At 37.7% G+C, this 21,039-nt stretch overlaps 1 protein-coding gene across 6 annotated transcripts in view; it reads right to left on the bottom strand.

The window, feature by feature from the left end:
* The window catches only part of MAGI1 (membrane associated guanylate kinase, WW and PDZ domain containing 1), a 319,996-nt gene that overhangs the window by 30,325 nt on the left and 268,632 nt on the right, over positions 1-21,039 (bottom strand). For all 6 annotated transcript variants that reach the window (XM_072420801.1, XM_072420803.1, XM_072420802.1 and 3 more), the window contains exons 13-14: positions 11,615-11,646; positions 1,475-1,694 (exon numbers count right to left, since the gene is read on the bottom strand). In XM_072420801.1, coding sequence (XP_072276902.1) covers positions 1,475-1,694; positions 11,615-11,646 — 252 coding nt within the window. The remainder of the gene's footprint in view (positions 1-1,474; positions 1,695-11,614; positions 11,647-21,039) is intronic.

The following is a 21,039-nucleotide window of genomic DNA, read 5'->3' as shown; positions in this document are numbered from 1 at the left end:
ATCTGCAATTCAGTTGCAGATAAACTGACTGATCTGCTTTAAAAGAGCTCAGAAAAGCAAGGGGACCATCAAAAAATGAATGGCAGGTGGTCAAAATGAAGGACATTGAACGCAGTTGTAAAAGTAACAGAACTCCACAAGGTGTCTTATCCTTTAATGACTGTGCTGAACCATTAAGTAAAATGACAGCAGTGGTACAAAAAAAGCATGCCTGTTAACATTGAATACTCTTCGTGTCCTCTATGTTCCTGATGGGCAGGAGACACCAAAATGGTAAAAAAAATACATAAAGATAATGGACAAAATAGGGGGCAAGTAAAATATCAGTCAGAGGGCCAAAACTGTCTCTATATTTATGGTGGTCTTTAGCAGTCTAAGAAAGCCAGTGTTGCTACTTTGGGTCCTCGCAATAATATCCTTCCTTCCACAAAAATGAAAATGTGATGCTCATCAGCTGCTTTTAAGCTGCCATTTTTGGCCAAGCTGCCACTTACATGACATGTCCTGTTACAAGGTTACTGGACACACTTCAGAAAAGGCACTTTGGCTGGTTGTAGTGCTAAATGCATGGGAGAATTTTTTTGCAAATTAGAGAATTAATTGGAGAATTATTGAAAATGTTATTTTCAAAATGTTGGTAGTTATCATTTGTTGTAGAGGTAGGATTATTTTACTTCCACACTTGTTACTAAGCCTGTGAATCTATGTTACTATTGCACATGTGGAGCTAAGAGGCCAACATAGTTGGCTGAGACAGTTTAAAGTTTTTTGAGTTGTACAGAATTCTTTTCAGTCAATGAGCCAAAGAATATCAACAGATGGGAAGAACTTAATCTTGCGAGCAATCTTCCAAAATCTGCTATCATGCTGGCACACAATTCTTTAATCCACATCAGCTGATCAGACCTAGCATCTTTCCAATATGTGAACCAATGAAAGCATATATCTGGATGCTATATAATGCAAAAAAGTACACCTGTGCATGTAAAAGGGGGTCAGTCCAATCAAAACGGATACAAGTGAATTTTTGGATAAACAGAATAGATGGGTAGAAAATGGGTGAGATCTCTGCAGCTCTTTTTTACACTCCTTGTTGAATTCTTATATTTATGTTATATTATGGAAAATGGAAAAGAAAGAGATGGAACACACCAAAGTGAAAGAGAACACCTTTCTAAGGTGGACAGAAGTCAGGAAATTTAGCAGGGAGATCTCACAGAGTACTCATGTCTTTTAGAAAAAACAAGGGTTAACACAGTCCATCGTGTTTCACTATAACAAAAAAATCACTATTGGAGGGATTAGTATTTAACAATGCCAATATTGGTGCATGTCTGCTATATACTATAAGGTTTGCCAGCACACCTGCAGAATTATCATAAAAATCAACATAATCCCCACTTCAACCCCCTCTATATCATATGAAAATACTGACTTTATGGCCAAAGCAGAATGTTCCCAAGCTAATACTTACGTCTGCTTTCATACATGCTCCTGGACTGGGCCCAGATTTTAAATGGATCAGGCTTTTTCTGTCCTGAGCCTTCAACTTGGTCTACCAATGGTGCTTCACTGGATGGGTAGTCAGAGACAAGAGGGGCACTGCGAAGCGGAGAGGCTGTGTGCCCACTGTGGTGACTCGATACACTGTGCTGTGAACTGTTTTGGCTGTCTTTCCTTTCAAGTTGTGGTTGCTGTAAAAAAAAAATCAAAAATAAATTAAAAAAAAATGTGTCTTAAGTACAATAAATTCTTTAAAACTGTATTTGAAAAAAAGAACCAAAGACTGTCTAAAAACACCCCAATAAAACACAGACGACAGACATAAAATTCCCATGTCAGCTGTAAGTTAATATTTATTTAAAATCATTATGATAAAATAAAGATTTCTGATAAAAATTGCACATTTTTTATTTTACTATGTCGTATTGTGGTTTCATTCCTTATAGATGTCCAGTTCTTTATGTCATGCAAATACAGTCAGAAAACTTCCTAAATGACTGATGAGATTAAATCAATGAGCCGCACAAGGCCTAATATATGAAAAGTAAGCTAAGGGAAAAATTTCTTATTTCCTGTGGCAATAAATCAGCTTCCCAATGCCAAGTTTTATAGTACAAGTTTGAAAAATGAATCAAGAATTTTGATCGGTTACTGGGGGCAAGAAGAATTTCTCCCTGTAATGCATTTTCATGCGTTTGCCCTGGGAGTCTGTTCTTTCGAACCAGTTTGCTAAGACGGGTAAACTTGCATGTAAAGAGAAAAAAAAAGGGCATTCATGGTTCAGAACAACAGACACCTGCAAATATGGCTGCCTTTGTGTTTAGATTTTGGTAAAAATATACATAGAAAGAGCTTTACTAACCATTACTATTAGTTGACAGAAGAATATACATTTACAGATCAGGCTGATGATAACTAACACACTAATAATAATATTAATATGTTCCCTTTATAAAGCACAAGATGCAAGTGTGGCTTTTGCAACAGATAACAATAGATAGATGGATAGATAGATAGATAGATAGATAGATAGATAGATAGATAGATAGATAGACGGACAGACACTAACAAAGGCAGACATAAATTTGTAGATACGTAATCTAAAAGATGAATGGAATAGCGAAGTGAGACAGACTGAAAATCTGCTCTCTGAGTCTGATTCTATCTCACACTTTTTTTTCAGCTGGCTAGCAGTTTGCTATATGTGCAAAACCTTAAGCAGCTGTGATATACAGTATTGACAACGTGCCTAGTCACTGTCTGCAATGCCCTAGGAACAGAAATGTCAGCAGGTAAGTACTGTAAATCATGCAGTAATCCAACCAAGGCTGTTCATCTCAAACACAGGCCTTCCTCTTGCCTTACGCAGGAAACCTTTATTGACATGAAACTGGTGAATATTGGTACTGTAATTTTTTTTATAGTGATTTGGTAATCAGGCTAAGAAGAATAAAGTATTTACATATCCTTAATTAGCATTCAATGAACTTTAAAACAAACCCCCAGTGGTGCTTGTAGCTAAAGGCACAAAGTTCACAGTGGAAGCATTGAAGTAATTTAGGTATCTCTTTGAACTGCCCGGCTCAACCTGTTCCCCTATCCTAGCAGTGATTCAACAACTCCAGATCACCCCCTCGGGTATCATTTTGTTCTAATCCTGAGGCAGGTTGTATGGAAAGGGGTAGCTGAGCTGCAGAGTAACTGGTGTAGGGAAGAGGAAGGTCAGGCTGAACTGCTCAGTCATTTCTGGGAAGGGGAGTGTGTAAAGAATACCGAGTTACTCAGTCACTGCTAGGACGGAGAGAAAGGTGAGCTGTGCTGCTGATTCATTGCTGATGGGGAAAGCTGGACTGCCGAGAAAACAACTAAAACAACCTCAATGCCTGTGCAGTGAATCATGAGGATTCATTTCTCCAGAGTGCCTTCATCTACATAGGTAAGGAAAGGCTTGTTTTATAGTGTTTTAAATTTTATGCAAATGTTTGAATCTCTGTAGCCTTGCTATAGTTTAAATAGTATCCATAATAGTCTCTACAGACTATTAAATTATACATAAATGCATTGGTGTATGCTACACTGTTTCCACAAGGTGCCATTAATCCTCTGCACAAAGACTTTGCTAGCCACCAGTCAAATCAAAAACAATTTTATGCAGCCTTTCTTGCATCAGATTGATGTACAACAGAAACCAATATTTGTAAACTCTTGTTACCTACACTCATAAATAAGAAACGCTCCATCTTTTGCTTTAGAAAAAAAAAAAGAACATTTTACATAATAAACTGTTGACAAACTACATCTTCATTTCAACCTATTATAACATCATCAGAAAAATGGCTTTGGATGAAGAATGATTTGTGACTATTTCTTGTCTCCATATAATTAACGACTTTGTGACTTTTTTTTCATACAGCTAATGTCTGAGTTTTATGGCTAGCGGCCATGTATTTACTGAAGATGAGAATATCCAGACTAAGATCTATAACTCTAAAAAATTATCATTAGCTGGCATTGAGTTGCCAGAGGGAACAGAGGCATATTTATCTGGAAGGTGACGAGTTAAATGATCAAATGAAATTAAAAAAGGCAGCAAGGTTCATCCCAGAGATGGAGAGGTACCAATTTCCTGCTCGAGTGCTCCCTGTCTCCCTGAAGTAGGATTGGAGACGTGTGTTTCAGTAATAATCTGTAAAGAATCATCTTGTTAACAATGCAGATTGTGATACAGCTTTCCCTTTTTCCTTTTGCAGTGATTAAACCCTTCATATAAGATACAGATAGGTATTAAGCTGCTCCAGGCAAACAAATATACACATGAAATACATAATTGGGGGTTGCTTTATTAGCAGAATGTCTGTTTCTGTCTATTTAGTCTTGAAACTTACAAAGCCCTCAAAAAAAAGCAAAATCAGGTTGGGGACACCACCTTCTGTGTTATAGAAGGCATACAGTGGCATTATCTCCCTACCCTTGGCCTGCTGACTGGACAGTGAAAGAGCAGCAGCAAACTGATTAAGATTCTTTCTCTTCTTTTCAGCACGATTCTTGCCAGCACATTTTTTTTATAACACACCTGACTGGCATCCAGTGCTGTGCTGCCCCTATTTTTTCCTAGCCCTTATTTTAAATCCAAAACCTAAAGCCTAAACATTGTCCCATTGGCAAGCCTTTAGTAAAATAATCAAAGTGGTATACATGGGGTAGAAAATGGAAAAAAAAACACCTTTGTTTTTTGTAGTAGTAAATTAACGCTGGACATTGACGCTTCATTTCAATAGAGGGGTAACAAGGGCATTTCCCCTGTCCCACCAGGAGATGGGGTCCATCAAGATTACAAGAAGAATTGGAGCTTAGATAGTGTGCTGATAAGCTTAATCATTATTTTTCAGACCCCTTGTGCTCCAAGAATTCTTCCTTATAATATATTTATGTGTATTAGCTAAATGTGATCCCACATTTCAACCACATTAAAATATTTTAGGTTTCTTAGGTGTTGGATACTCTTACCAAAGACTGTTTGTTTGCAATGAAAAGTAGAAGCCTTGTTTAACAAAGGTGTGTGTGTAGGAATAGGGGGGTTACTGAGTGACCTTTGCCCCCTTTGGTCCCGGAGCGGTCTGGTGTGCCAATAAAGGGAAGGTGCTGAAAAAACCAAAACTGTTTAAGATGTCTCTTCTTTCCCAAAGCGTGACTCATGAAGGCCCAGTTGAGTCTAAATAAGTTTTCTAAAGAGCTGCAACAGCAGGGAACTTGGAGGAATTGAGAGTGCTAAAGAATTAGCAATGCAAAGAGGATAAGTAGAGGAGGAGGGCAGGGAGCCCAAGGCCCTGCAGTTGGGAATAGATTTCCATAAATTATTGAGCGTTGTCATGACAAGGTGTACTTATGTTGCATAACAACTTTTTTAACTTCCTGACCTCACACATGTTGTCACTCCATTAAAGAGTGATGTATTATACAAGGTCTGCATTGATCGATGTGCATAAAAATTAAAGAGGGATCCTCCTTTGCGTGACTTTAACATACTGGCTAAAATATAGCTCACTGTAGTTACATTTAAAGTAAAATATGAAGGAACTATACATGTTAACTGTGCCTAAACAGTTACTTCAAAAATCTATCTTTTGTCTTGATTTCCTCCTGCAAGGTGAACTGTACACCTCCTATACCTAGGCACTCATGTTCTGTACAGTCATAGCTATATTGAATATATTTGCAGTATGGGATCATGTCATGGCACTGCTAGTCCAACAATATTTTAAACAGGATTTTGTTTCACTAATGTGTTGTCTTTTGTTTTACTTGCTGGAGAGGAAGCTGTATCAGAAGATCTGCAATGTAATGATTTTTTTTGCTTTTTCCATTCTATGGATCTGGGCTTCCTCCACCTCTCCTGCTGCTTCTCATATATTTCCCTACCAGTCATAAAGGACATATCTCTGACATTAGGTAAGAAGTCCCTAAATCTTCCAAGATAGCTGCATCCACACACAGAGACAAAGTATGAAACAAAGCATGGTAATTCAATAAGGGGGGATCAGCTGCTGGAGGAATACATGCAATATTGGTTATTAGTAATTTAGAATGTGGCACAGTTTAAAAAAAAAAAAAAAACTAAGTACAGGAGACAGTTCAGAAACTTCTCCCGATTATTAAGGGGGTACCCACAAAAAAAACCCCAACAACACTATTTTGCCTACCAACTCGCCTTATTGGTCAAATGTTTATTATTGTCTTAATGTAAATATATTTATTCTCAAATCTTCTTAAATATCACAACAAAAGCTCTAGTCAGGTTTAGATTGGTTTCTATCAACTTAGAAACACCTGCTGTATGATAATAGAAGGGTAGCAGATGGCCAAGATATGTTCTAAGGAAGAAAATATCATTTCAGCCAGTGTTGTGGATAAGGGCTCACGTTTGAGCACTTTTACTGTTTTTACACTAACTTTTTAAGTAGAAATACTTTAATGTGCAAGATATGAGCACAAGTTCACTTTAGGAAACAATATTGTTTTTTATTTAAAAAAAGTAGCTAGTGAAATTAGTAACTACAGCCAATCATTACTTTTACAATTATTCTTTCCATAGGATAGTGATAAGAAAGCAGTAAAAATACTCAACAATCTCCCGAATGAATTACCGGGTATCTATGCCCGCCCTCTGGACTGAACCATGGCTGGAGATAGAAGTAAAGCTAAGGTGAATGACTACCTCCCGGACTAAACCATGAGGGAGAATAGAAGGAGCTACAATACTGCAGTCTTAGAGTACAAGTTTGATTTTTCTTTTTAAGGTTGAAAGTTTTTCTAAAGCTGGAATGGGGCGATTTTAGCAAACTATTTGCACATTAAAACTAAACAATGTGCAGATTCTGCATGTTCTGTTCAGATGCATCTAACGCCATCTGGAACTTAATACCTGTAAACTGATCCTGAACAAACATGACCATGACAAGGCAAGTGCAGCTAAAACCTAAGTGTATGTCGACTATTGCCAAATCCCGTCTGATCCTACTTGTACTCAATATTCTAGTACTTTTGGGTACAAGAAAACACAAAACATTTCCTGTAGTGCTTGGACACTCAACGGGTCCCATCACCGATCACAGATGAAAGGAGCGGTGACCATTAAGTAAAAAATTAAGTAACTGCAAGCATTTTTGGGGGATAAGGGTAGGTTAAGAAGAAGGTTAAGTTGAAGAACAGAAGAATGTGTATCACATAGGTAAGTCTATTTTTGTGAATATAATCCCAACACAGGTTTGCTAATACCTGTGAAGTGATGACCCAACGCACCCAAACCCTTCCTTTATTAATAATAAATAATAATAAAATTATTTCAAATTTGACTACAGCTTATTAAGGCCCAATTCACAAAACAGATGACTACCAGTGCAATATTGGATGCTCACTTGGATGACCCCTTCAAACCCAAAACAAATACATCAGAATATTGTAAGTACTTATTTCTCTGCAACTACATTAAAAAGAATGTCTAAACCAACAATTTTTAGGAAAAATACAATTTTTTATAAATTCCCTGTGCAGGAAAGAGTAAACCAACACAGTGTAAACTCTTCTTCTGTATAGTACATCAACAATAGCGCATACCAATGTAGAAAAAGCTGTGTAAGCTAGATAAATCAAGGACTTGTCTACCACAATACAGCTCCTATTAGACTATTTAATGAAGAATATAGATGCTTTATTCTCCTGAAGGCATTGTTCTATAAGGAGACACAGAGAGACGAGGCTCTGGTTATATCCACAAATAATGACCTTACCGGTTGCCAGGCAACACCACAAATGCTCATCACGCAAGCTTTAGTAGTCCAATGGGAAATGAAAAAGAAGACATTTTTTAAAGGGGGGTGATGTTTAATATAAAAAAATAAAATACCTTCACCCAGGTAGGCGCATTCCAGGTACATAAAGGCCCTAGGAGCTGTCGGGTAACAGCGTACCTGTTTGTAGGCCTAAGGAAGTACCCCATGCATATTAGGCTACATGAAGGTAATCTGAATTTTGTAATAAATTGTGTGATAAAGAATTTCATTCTAGAATGATTCGTAATTTACCAAAATCACAAAAATAGGTTCCCGTTTAAGGTGAAAATGGACAGGGCTAATTGTTGACTACCCTACCCTAATCCCCTAAAAATTACTAAATGGTGCTTTTTCATACTATCCAGTAGGATATCCTTATTTTAAAACCATTTAATAACTGCTTTCCTTCAAAGACTTTCAACTCACCAAATAGGTAAAACATTAATCCCTCAAAACAGGAAACCCAATATTGTTACAGGAAGGCTTCCCTTTCTGCTACTATCCAAAAACAGTAAAATCTTGATTTCCCTTCACAACAAAAACTAAACAATTTGATGGCCACTGTTTACTTTTGTGTTTTGGACCTGGAATGTCTTGAAAGTCCACAAAAACCAAAGGACTCAAAATGGCAACTTAACATTTTTAAATTTCAGTATAGGAACTAAAATACCTCTGAGAAGTCTTCAGACCTTTTTTTTTTGGACAAACCACAAGTACCAATATGTACTAACACTTGCTATACTTTTTAGAATCAGGCTTGATTTCTGGTATGACCCTACCTTGAGGTTAATTTAATGCCAAGGGTTACAAGCCTTCATTTAATCTGAACCCCATACTTTCTAAAAAATGCCTCTGAAGGTTCAGATTCAGTATTCTCCCCAGCTCCTTTTAGCTGGGCACACCACCCGGCTCTTTTCAGTAACCAGCCGTCTGGTTCTAGGTGGTTACTGAAAAGTTGGGTCACAATACGGAGGCCACCACCCACCTCCGGCTTCACTCCACCCAGCTTAAAAAAATTTCTGGTGAGAATACCAGTTTTTACCAGTGTAGGAGTCTTTTCTTTGGCAAACATGTTGTCCAGAGCACAGAGAAGCAGGACAATAATAAAACACCTTCAGTCCAATAAAAGCTTCCAAATCCTAACCTGGAGCTTTCACAGGTCTGAGAATGATCTCCCCATCCCCGTTAGATAGAACTCAGTGCCTAGTTATCCAATCACTAAGCACCCGCACTATCATATGGGAAAGAGGAGTAAGCCACATGCTCTTATATAACCAAAACTACAAGGTATGATTAGTTCTTCCCATTAGATGGGGCAGCAAAGGAGCAACAAGAAAATCTGTTCTGCTGGTGAGACTACCTATTAAGGTGACTTAATTTAGGAGCTGATAATTTTACAGTCACTGATTATTGTCAATTCAGGCCTGACTCATAGACTTGGTATAAAGCAGTTAAGCACAATCACTGTACTGGATTACTAAGAATTTCTGTTCAATCTGGGGGAATTTTGACTTTATAAAATACTATGCATGCAGCACAAATTAGCAAATAATGTAAAAAGGTATGGACCACAAGATCCAGCATGCACTGAGGCTTGTTATACCCTAGAATCAAACATGATTTTAGTTATCAATCTGATGGCTGCCCTCCTCTATGCTCCAGGGGTATGAAATCTGTTGCCAATTTCAAATTTTTAAATATGCTTCTGAATAATAATACAAAGGAAATTAAAAAAAAAACAAAGGTAGTCTGCTGCTCCCCTAAAATCCTGATGGCCTAGGCTTGAGCAAATCAGGGCCTGTCTATCATACAATAATAATTTATTCCATCTCAGTCCTCCTACACTACGCACACATGCAGTTGCTATGGTTAATACAAGGCTGTCCGTGCAGTCAATGAAAATGTCATGGTTTGATATGCACCATTGGGATGTGTGCTGTACACCCTTCTTATATCACTGCCCTTGATATCTTATGCAAAGTGTAGCCATATTCAAATAAAACTCTTGTAATTCTAACAAAACCATAGTTACATTACAATTAGTTTAAAAACTTTGCTTTTTTTTTCTTGGCTTTAGGATTTTTCTTCTAAAGATTTCATTATTAAGGGAGAAAAAGATTCCAGACTGAAATCATTAATTACCCTTTGCACTAAGCACTTGAAAACACTGGTTGTAAAGAAGCTTAAAAATAATACCAAGGGATTTATCTTGCTTGGCAAATCACAAATTAAACCCCCTCCCCCCTTCTTTTTTTTGGTGACAGACTTTTGGGATTGAGTTGAGAAATGTATTTCCTGTAGATAGAAAAAAGTTAAACTTGAAGAAAAAAAAGTAAAAACTAAAATGTGATTAAACTATCACAGAGAGAGGTTAGTTTTACTGCAAGAGCAATTCCTGAGCACTTGTCACCAACGGCCAAATTATTTTTGACGACGGTGCAGAAATCTAAGCATATAGTTTGACATTTTTGTGCTTGGGCTGTGAGCGCAAACGAGTACTCTCTCTGTGTGCATTAATGTAAAGTGACAATAGTAGAGGCCTAAGGGTCACGTGACTTTCCAGAAATGCCTTAAGCCATCAGAATCATATCATTTATTGTAATGATTCAAGGAAAAAAAAAATCACATTGTAATTATTTACTGCCTTGCTATGTAAGATCTTCAGCATGGCTTAAGTTAAAATAAATAAAATTCATAAATACTAAATAAAAGTAACAAAGTGTCAAAACTGACATGTATTTTATTGCCAAAAATCAACTTATAAAATAATAATAAAAAAAATAGCTTTTTCCTATTCCAGTTTATTTTTAATTAAAGTGTACATGTCTTGCCAGCTAATTTAAATGCAGAGCAATATTTCCCAGCTGTCATTCCAGCAGCTCATATTCGTAAAAAGTTGATAATGCAAAATAAATAAATAAGAAAATAAAAAAATAAAAATGTTCCCTAAATGTTTAGATCGTGCTTGCAAAATAATATCAGTATATTGCAGTGTACCAAAAGCACTATATAGAGTAAAATATTATTAAAAAAGACAAAAATATTTCTAGTTATTGCAAGCAAAGAAAAAAAAATCAAAGGGAATATAGACCATCAATTAGTTGCAGCTAGTGAATTATTTATATGTCCTGTTGAAATAATGCGCAAGCTATTTTTACAGAAACCACTTTTGTGGGTTCTTGAAGAGACTGACGAGTGCAGCGTCTCTGTGAAAGGGAAAAATATATAATGATGTGTAGAGGGGGGTCCCAAACCTGCAGCGTAGGTTGTGGAGTGACAGACAAAGAATGCCCAGCACTTGAATTCATTTACTGATGGAATCTAACAGTCATGTAAAAAAAAAAATCTGGAAAAGAAAAACAGAGTCCCGAAACACTAGAATAAAGTATCAGGTGTTAACGGATCATATAATACAATGGAGAAGGTGGAGTCACATTTATTTATACCCAGGATATGTGTTGCGCTCCTCTTTACCTGTCCTCCCCAATTATTCTGCCATATTATATATGGAAAAAAAAGTCGCCCATTATGATTTGTAGGTGCAACACAGAGCGGTGGCTGCAACGCCTGCATTGTACTCTTTAATCATGCAGTACCACAATGAGCACATTTCCAATCTACACCCTTTGCTGATGCATAAAACAGTGCTAACCTCATCTCAGCTACCAAACAAACAGCAGAAACGCTTTATAAGGATAAAGAAGAAAAAAAAAAGAATTTCTTGACATCACAGTGTAAAAAGCACAATAAAAACATAATATAAAAAAACAATGAGGACTCACCGACTTTGGGCTCTTCTTTGGGACTGGCAGTCCTGCAAAACGGCAACAAGGGAGAGATCAACATTAGCATACAAATGTTATGTTCATCTAAGATAAATCCCAAGGTATATCATTCTAATGTAGCCATCTGCACAGCAATAGCAGGATTCTCCTCAGCACCGGAGTTATCAGTCTGTTTAGAACGAATCAAAGCACGAGAGAGAGAAAACAAGAGGAGGAGAGAGGAGGAAAAAAAAAAGGGGGAATGAAAAAGAGAGATGGAACACAAATCTATCTGCATTAGCGATGCTGCAGAAGCCTGGAGGCTGGGGGAGAACAGACCTTGGCGGCCTGGGAAAAGAGAACACAGAATCTCAAATGCTCCCCTGGATTAAGAGGGACTTGGCTAACAATTAAACCTAGATATTTCCTTTTGACGCGAGCTGCTTGTCAATTGCATTGGACCAATGGAAGCTGAATAACAAATGATGGTAAAGGCTTTCTTTACAGCAAGTGAGAAGACAAGGATTTTTTTTGCAAGGGTGGGGGGGTGGATGATGTGCAGGGAGGGTGCTGAGGGGTGTTATTCCATCAAGGTTAATAAACATGTGGCAGGCAGCTCCATTTAAACAAAGCTGACATAGATGAGCTGACTCTCCATGAACTGGACTAGTGCAACATCACAGCATGACTTCATAAAAGCAGTGTGATGGATTACTTTATAGTATTGAATAAACATGTTTTATTTTGTATTATCTCAGTGCAGATCAGGGCTTATTCAATAAAAGTGTAATGAAGGTGAACTAATCAAAAATCAGTTTTTATTAGCCAGCTCCCCATCAAAGTACCAATATAGCGGATTTCATCCAAAATGGATAATGATTGGCAGCAACTGACACTCCCCGCTGAGTCAGAGGGCCAGACTGGAGATTTCTGACCAATTAAAGTTTCTCCAGATTGGTATTTGTCAATTTCTATTCCTTTGCTACACAAATAGGTAGTCAAGAGCATACATATTAAAGTACCAACTTCTTAAGTAGCACTGTTGATGGGTGTATGGACTGGTCCGCACTGTAGTTAGGGTGCTATTTATCTGTGCACTGGACTCTAGCTTTTTTACTTGCTTATCAATGGTGTATAATGTCAAACCCTTACGCATTTTGAAATTGCAACAAACCTCAGTAATCTCCCCAAGATTTTTAAGCCGGAAGAAGAAAAACGCTGTATGCAGATGGTGGTCCCTGAACTGTGACCAAACTTTTCTGTAACCACCCAAAAAACAGCTAGGTGGTTACTGAAAAATGCTGGGTGGTGCACCCAGCTAAAAGGAACTGGGGAGAACACTGATACTTGTCTCTCCATTGGCTCCTAGCTTTTTGGAATGCTGTTCCAGAGTGATCACTTTTGACTCAAGGTACAATGAAAGATGTTGGACGAACACCCTAGAGCACCTGTCATTAGAATAATTTGCAAATACATGTTAAGTATACCCTACCAAAGACTCAGGGACTATTTAAGACCAAAGATCAGCATGATAGCCAGGTAACCAAAGATACATAAAGTATTGCACTCATGACCGGTATTCTTAAAATTATTTTGATTTTATACAAAGAGTTTCAACTAATGTACTTTATATTTAGCAGTTTACATGTTCTCTTTCAAACAACGTCGGATTGTACTATTAGGAAAGAAGCAGATACATAAAATAACTGCTTTGAAGACAGCAAATTTATCAATGAAGTATAAAGTAATACTCACTATGAACTAAATGTATCAGAAAGGACCACCAACCTCCAGTGGGTGGCACCAGCCGCAAGCAAAAATGTGCACTTTACATGTTATAGTGAGATATTTCATTACTTTCAAAGACATTAAACCTACAGAGCAGAATTATAATTGGCTGCCCTAAATTAGTGCATAGCACTGTTCTCTGCAGTCCGTAAACCCAAAACTAGTATTTCAGTATAAACAGTAAAACCATCTAATATTTCCAGTGCTTCTCATGGTAAAGAGATAACTGCTCCCGACTTGAGCATGGCTGTCGTAGAAATTATGAGCTGCTGAATATTTCCCTTACTGTATATTCTATAAAAAGCAATATAAGGTGCAGGACCCTAGCTGACAGATGGGTGGAAACCACTAACTTTGGTGCCATTAGAGAGCCAAGAAATTTGAACTTTTATTAAATGAATAAAACAATAAGAACTGTGCAAATTAAGAATTCCCATTAAACCTGCCAGAAATCCATTCAGCTACTTCTTGTAATTGACACTTCTACCTTTGCTGTACTGCAGCCCTAATTAGTGTTGTCAGCCTTTGCTAATATCTTCCTGTGCTGGATTACAGACCCCCACCCCTTCTCCATAACATAAACGAGATAGGTTCTCTAACCCCATTGAGAATTTTTGGGATGTGCCAGAGAAGACTTTACGCAGCGATCTGACTCCTCCATCATTGATAGAAGTTTTTGGTGAAAAACTAATGAAACTCTGGATGGAAATAAATGTGGTGACATTGTAAAAGCTTATCGAATTGATACCAAAGCAAATGTGTGCCGTAACCAAATCTAAAGGTGGACTGAGGAAATATTAGAGTGAGTGAATTTGTTTCTTTGGCCAAGCACTGTATAATGCAAGTGCCATTTGCCATTACTACTCATTATTTTCAGCTCTCATTGCTGGCCGTCAATATGACTAATAACTATTGTTATAGCTGTGGGATTGAAGATCTAATATAGTGCATTTAAATGAAAAAATAAAGCAAAAAAGGGGACCATGGAAAACTTATTATCACAAGAGTAGGGGCTGGCTGAACAGTAGGAGAATGACTAGAACACACACATGTCCATTGTTCAGCAGACCCCCGCATGATCCATGAATCATAAAAATGTCATTTGATTCATACCAATGTTTAGTGCACAGGCACCAGTAATTGACTTGAGGAACAAGGTTGCATGGGGTTGTACAAAATGTCAGCTGCTCTTTGGGGAGAGATGAATTACATGTGTATGAAATCACAGCAAGGTGCATTTCAGAGGATTAACAACCACCCCTGAAGTAAATCCTAAATGCAGCGGGTTCTATATACTTGGTATAATGGCCTCTCTCGTTCTTGAAAATACTGGTGTAGCTGATGTGATATACAACTCTTGGTGGGGAAAATCTTCAGCAAATAAATTCTTCAAGAGTTGAAAATACTGGGGCTCTAGAACCCCTTCTAGAAATGCCTGGCTAATGCTAACCTTCTACTGGTTCTGATCTGGAATCTTAGGGGCCCGATTTAGTAAAACTCTCCAAGGATAGAGAGCTTACACTCTCATCAGTGAGACTGAGTGATCATGCAAACATGGAATAGATCTGGTCCAGGATTCAAAGCATTTGCTAGCAAATAGAAAATGACTTTGAAGAAATCCATTCCAGGCTTGCTGGATAACCCAGCTTCACTGATGAAAGCGTATCCTCTCCAGCTTTGGAGAGTCTTATTAAATCAGGCCCTAGGAATCTGAATTTAGACGTCTGCATACAGTTTGACTTTGTACGCCCTTTATAAAAGCCAATATTCACTTGCGAGCCAAAGCTGAAGACCCCTTGACATGGTCAGATTTTATTAACCATTACTCCCTAGATATATGTAAATGATTTGCAATAATATTTTTAAATAACTCAAAAATTCAATGGTATCAATTTTTGAGTTAACGTCTGCTAACACTCAGAACTGTTATAATGAATTTACCGTAACAAGGCAGCATACCCCCTGAACCCAAGGCAAGTCCCCTCTGGGTACCAATGGATGAGAAACATTAGTTTCCACAGCTTATCAGGAACTTCTTGAGGAGGAGAGAAGGCGATGGGTCAAGTGCTTTATGCCAATTACTATGCAGACATCACGCCAATGAAGATCAGAGAGGTGACACCAATAATTTATGAATTCATTGATTTAACAGCCGTGTCTCCACAGAGTAAGATACCACTTCAATGAAAGCTTCAGATGCCTGGCAGATTATAGGAACTATAATAGTCCAAAAGTTATTGCGGCATTAATATTTCATCATATGTCTGTAGAGAACCCAAGGAACGGGACTCTACAGCCCAGACATCTAGATAAGCATTTCTTAATTGTCTCAATGAAGACACGAGCACGGAAAGGAAAATGTAACATCAGCTGCAGGGTGGACGGCAGCCATTTTGCGTGCTACGGTATTCACAGTATGGTTTGCTAGGAGCCAAAGACAGCACAGTGTTGTGCCTTATAAAAAGAAAGCAGCTTTTTATCAAGATAAATGGATAGGAGATATTGGTTCATCATGGGTGAATGTTGTCTGGAGTGCAATGAGGTGCCATATGACACTTGGGGTGGACCCTAATTTAAATGCCTTCTGGTATCACGGTCACTTGGTGTGCGCACACACAAATGCACATTGAGACTCATCATTTGAGTTTATGTCAGTGGAAAGAGCAGGGGATTGTCCAGAGGTAGATAGTCAACATGGCCTGTCATCTCTTCTTCAGAGAACAAACAGCCATCAATCTTCTGCCCAACTCCCAGACATGACTTTGCTTTTGACCAAATGGGGTGACTGCTATGCCATGTCTATGAGCAATTCTAGAATGCCTGACTGGAGGAAAGCATTCCTTGAACCATTTTATTTCTTCTAAATTAAAAAAACAAAACATTTTTGCATTCTAAAATCAGTAAAATCTGTAAACATGTAAAGTGTTTGGATTGGATTGGATGTGTTTCTTGCACAAAGTATAACTGGCTATCACTATAATAGGAAACTATTGTAGAATGTGTATCTGGTATCAGATTATTTTTTGGGATCAGTAAGGATCTTCGAATAGAAAAACAAATTGGACCATAGTTTATCATTTTAACTTCCTCTGGATCAGCTGAAGGTTTAGGGTTCTGGGGATATAGTTTTCATACTATTAGGTTATTTTTATTTTTTCCAATACACTGTGGTTTCAATAAAAGGAAAGAAAGTTACACTATTGTAATAATGTTACTGGCACTTTAAAGATTTTTCAATGAATTATTCAAACTGCATATTTTGGTGATAAAGCAGATTTTGTTCCTGTGACTCAATTGACCACCACCCACCATGCTCTGGGATTGCTCGTGATATGGTAGACCTAGCATAAGATATATTTTCCATGTACTTGCACAAAAAGTAATATGTAAATTTAATACAGACATGTATACTGGCCACAAAAGTTACATTGTATACCGTCTAATCATTGTGGAAAGGAGACTTAAGGAATGCTTAGTCCTGCAAGCAGCAGACTGATTAAATCATCTCAGCCTAGGTAAAGTCACTGCCTAGAGCACCAGATAGTCTTTTAATGATTAAAAGTATATAGACTGATGCTTTATATTAGACAGATGGAAGATAAATGTTAAAGACTTTCGAGACAAAAGTAATTCTCTCTGCATTATAAGTAGAGGGCTGCTTGGCTATGCCCCTCGGGGGTGGGCCTATATCACCTTGCAGTTACAGAACACAGCTCAGTCTTCCTGAATGATGAGTGATTCTGGGTGGGAAAAACATGTAGCAAAGAAGAGGTGCTACTGGAGACAGCTATGCATTGAAGGTTAGGAGTCGGATATGCATTTCAATTATTAAGAAGCCAAAATATGGGCAATATTATAGTTTTCTTTTAAAGGAAATCTGTACTGAAAAAATAAGCTGATAGCCACTACTGATCATCACAGAATAAGAATTACTTGGATGTCTCTGCCTTTAATACTTTGAGTCACTGACCTGTAACAAACAAGCAGACCTATTCCCACATGAGTGGAGAACTCTGTTGATCACAGCCAGCCAATTAGCATTTTCAGCAATGGCAGCCCACATATTTTCCTAGCACAGGTTTCCTTTAAAGCCATAAAAAAGCCACGCACTACAAACTACAAAAATAACTCAGTCTAAGCCTCATCAGTGCTGACAAATATTTCTACATTCTTGTTCCCCGTTTGATGAAAACGATGCAGATATAAAAATCAGTTGACTTTTGATTTTTTCCAGTTCGCTGCACCGCAATACCATTGTGAATGACTTCTTTGTGAATAGTTTTGCATCTAAATCATCTGTCTGTCAGGGAGAACAGGGCAAGGGCTGTTTTTTATGAGCATCTTTCGGAAGAAAGGAATAAAATAAATAAATAAAAAAAGATATGAAATTCTATGGGTGCCAAATCACGAAAATGTGTCAAGAGTGATTTATCTTTGATAATTTTTTTTTTCGTTCTTGTGTGGGGATGAATAGCTAATTTGTTTTGAGAGATTCTCCAGGATGAAGATCAGCAATTAATGTTGAAATATGATGAGTTTATTCCAAGTGGATAAACTTTTTTTTTTCCAGTGAGGTAAGACTGCACTTGAGAGAACTGCTGATGCAAAATCATCCATTAGGCATAGTTTGTGTTTGTGGTCCTTGGAGAAATAAAAGGGAAAGTGCAGACAAAAAACAATTGGGGGCTTGTCAGGGTCTAGGTTTGCAGGTATTCCCTAATCCATTCATTCTGAGCCAAGGCTGCCATGGACCCACTCCAGCTTGTAACTGGTGAAGCAGCACAGTGATGAGCTCCAATATCAGTCACTCTCTCTTCCATATCATTCTCCTGGTCAACACTTGAACTAATTGGTTTCTTGTACTGCTTCTTCCTCTCACACCCCAGCCCTACTGGTATTGATTGTAGAGGCAGATACCAGGTACTTACACTCAAATAATATTTTAAATGGTGCATAAATATTACAGAGCAGCATTTCTTTTTTATGTCCACTTAGCCTTTAGCTTTAACAGCATGGTAGACTGGCCGTTCAGTCAATACTATCATATGTCTTTTTAGCATTCCCTAAATGTGCTGTATCTTTTCGATTTTCATAATTGTAGATCGAGAAAGTAAAGTGATTGTAAAGAAATAAAGTCAATACAGCGAGAATTTGCTGTATGAATGAAGTTCAATACCAGAAATATGGTAAGCATTCATTCTTACATTGAAAATCATTTTAAGATGAACATTATATAAAAAAACTCAATATTTGTTACCTAAAACAGTTTTATTTGGAGAATATAAAATAACAGATAACGTTCTCTTTATAGAGGTCGTTCATTAGGGCTCCCTAACCCCAGCCTAAAGACATTTCTTGGTATTTATTTATTATATACTTGAGGTTATATTACTTGCCCATTTTCAATGAAGCATGTAGATTTAATTCTGCATAGATTGCCTTTATATATCTTCTGAACAAGGTTTATTTTCATATTATAGATGTGGGAGGCCTACCTATAGCTATAATTATCCAGTTGGTCATCCAACATGGAGGCTTAGCCCAATAATGCTAAAATGCAGTATCTAGATCAATAATTTCACACAACCCTAGCAAAGGACTAAACTTTAATTATTTAAAAAAAATGTAAATGTATTATTACTATTTGTGCCTTTATTATCGGTTATCACAATTTTTTGGTTAGGTGTCCAACATGCAATATATGCAAAAGGACATTAGAAAATTATTGAACAATGATCAAGAAAGAGTGGAGCAGAATTTCCAAATACTGAACACAAAGTTGGTTGTCTAGAAGAAACATCTATAGGTTGGTAGTAAATATTAAAAGGGTGTCAAATCCTTTACACAAGCCATTTTTAATTCTAGGCTATCTTCCAGAAACACACCAAGTTTGTTGTTTAGGTCTTGTTAACGTTTTCACTTAGAGAATCAATAGAACATGTCATTTGACCAGGGGTACCCAAACATTGTGGCTGTAACTCCTGGTATTTGCATATCCTGTACAATAGACCTAGAAACTATATCCGGTCTTCTGCTCAGAGATTCCCATCTACGTCTCCTCGTTCCTGGAATCCTTTCACCCTGCACTTAGGCTCTTCCTGGAACGCGGTCTAATCATGTTTTAGTAATACAATAACTAAACGATCTGACAACTGCAGGAAATAAGAGCACTCACAAACCTAAAGTGTTTACTTGGTCTTTCCAGCATTACGGAAATCAACACACGGCAGAAGACCAAGCGCAGATGCATCTCACAACATTGAGCTGGTTGGAAAAATTGCTATCGCGGCTTTGATAGGGCCGACAGCAGAAAACCTTTATCGTCTTTGGACAGGAGGCAGATAAGCATTTGCACAGAGGTGAAAAAGGTAGATAGACTTATGATGGAGATAATTGCCTGATACAGAATTACAAATTTTTCATGCTGCGCGAGGTGCTACAACTATTTTCAGAAATCTGATTTGAAGGAAGCCTGGGAAGATAAAAATAGAGAAGCTGCTAGTTTTTTATGTGTGCAGGCTTCATGGTTGTCACTGAGAAAGGGGTGGACAAAACAGAGGCCAAAGGCAATAGAAAATATTGAATACTGTACTTCTTTGCTGCCTGTGCTACTAAAAACTGCAGCTAATGATTCTACTGAATGATTCTACAGGAATATTAGATTTCTAATGCCCCTCCACCAGCATGGGGTCAGCAGGATTCCGGAACCACGACACATAGCAGGGGACCAAGAAATAAACACTTCCAGCAGTGTCACATTCTGCTAGGATGGGTGGCAAAAGCAGGAGGAAGTTCAGCATTTAAACCTTTCTTTGCAGAGGGGAAACTTAATATTTAATCATAATTTTAGTGATAGGGAGACTTTACTAAAAGCAGCTTCCAGTTATAGTTTGCTTCTTCACACTACTTTAGGACGTATAGGCAGAAGTTATCAAAAGTAAATACATTAGGTCTGAAATTGTGTAGGATAGGATGCAGGGTCATTTATGGAGAATGTATCAATTTGCCCATTAAGGGTAAACAGACAGGTGCTCTTGAAATCTTACCCTCCATTAGCATTGTCTTGATATTTACCTTTCCCAAGCTCCCCTGTTATTTCCTTAGTTCATCAGGGCCATGGGTTTAAATTGTGTGTATGGTCAGTTTTAGTGGATATTAATAACCTGTTCTGACCTCATGTGACAATATTGGGGCCCCGGGATTGGCTGCTCAGACCTAAGCAAGACTTCCTTGGAGGAGGGTGAGAAGGTCACATGCTTACCAATAAATGACACTCCGACCCAAGGTAAGGTAATTATCAGTGGTCTGGGGAGAATAGTGTGCCTTTAAGAGAACCTGTCACCTTGTTCTCAACTAGCAAAGTATAGATTTTCCTCCAAATGCAAATACGGGCATAATAAGGATTTAGAAAATGCAGCAGCTGACCACAGGATGAAAATGCCAGAAAAAAATTCAGAGCAACCCCTCAATGCCAGTTCAAACACAGGATTTCGCTGTTGAAGAGTAGCCTATCCAAACAATCCGAATACCAAGCAGTGGTTCTAGTCTCCAAAATAAAAGAAAAAGAACCCTTAAGACTAATTATTCTTTATCTAGGATTGTTCTCCATGTGTAAATCAGCTATTTAACAATCAAAGCCTTTAGACCACTTTTGA

This window comes from Pyxicephalus adspersus, chromosome 8 (assembly GCF_032062135.1).
Source record: "Pyxicephalus adspersus chromosome 8, UCB_Pads_2.0, whole genome shotgun sequence".
Lineage (NCBI taxonomy): Eukaryota > Metazoa > Chordata > Amphibia > Anura > Pyxicephalidae > Pyxicephalus > Pyxicephalus adspersus.
This window is presented reverse-complemented; position numbering and strand designations above follow the sequence as displayed.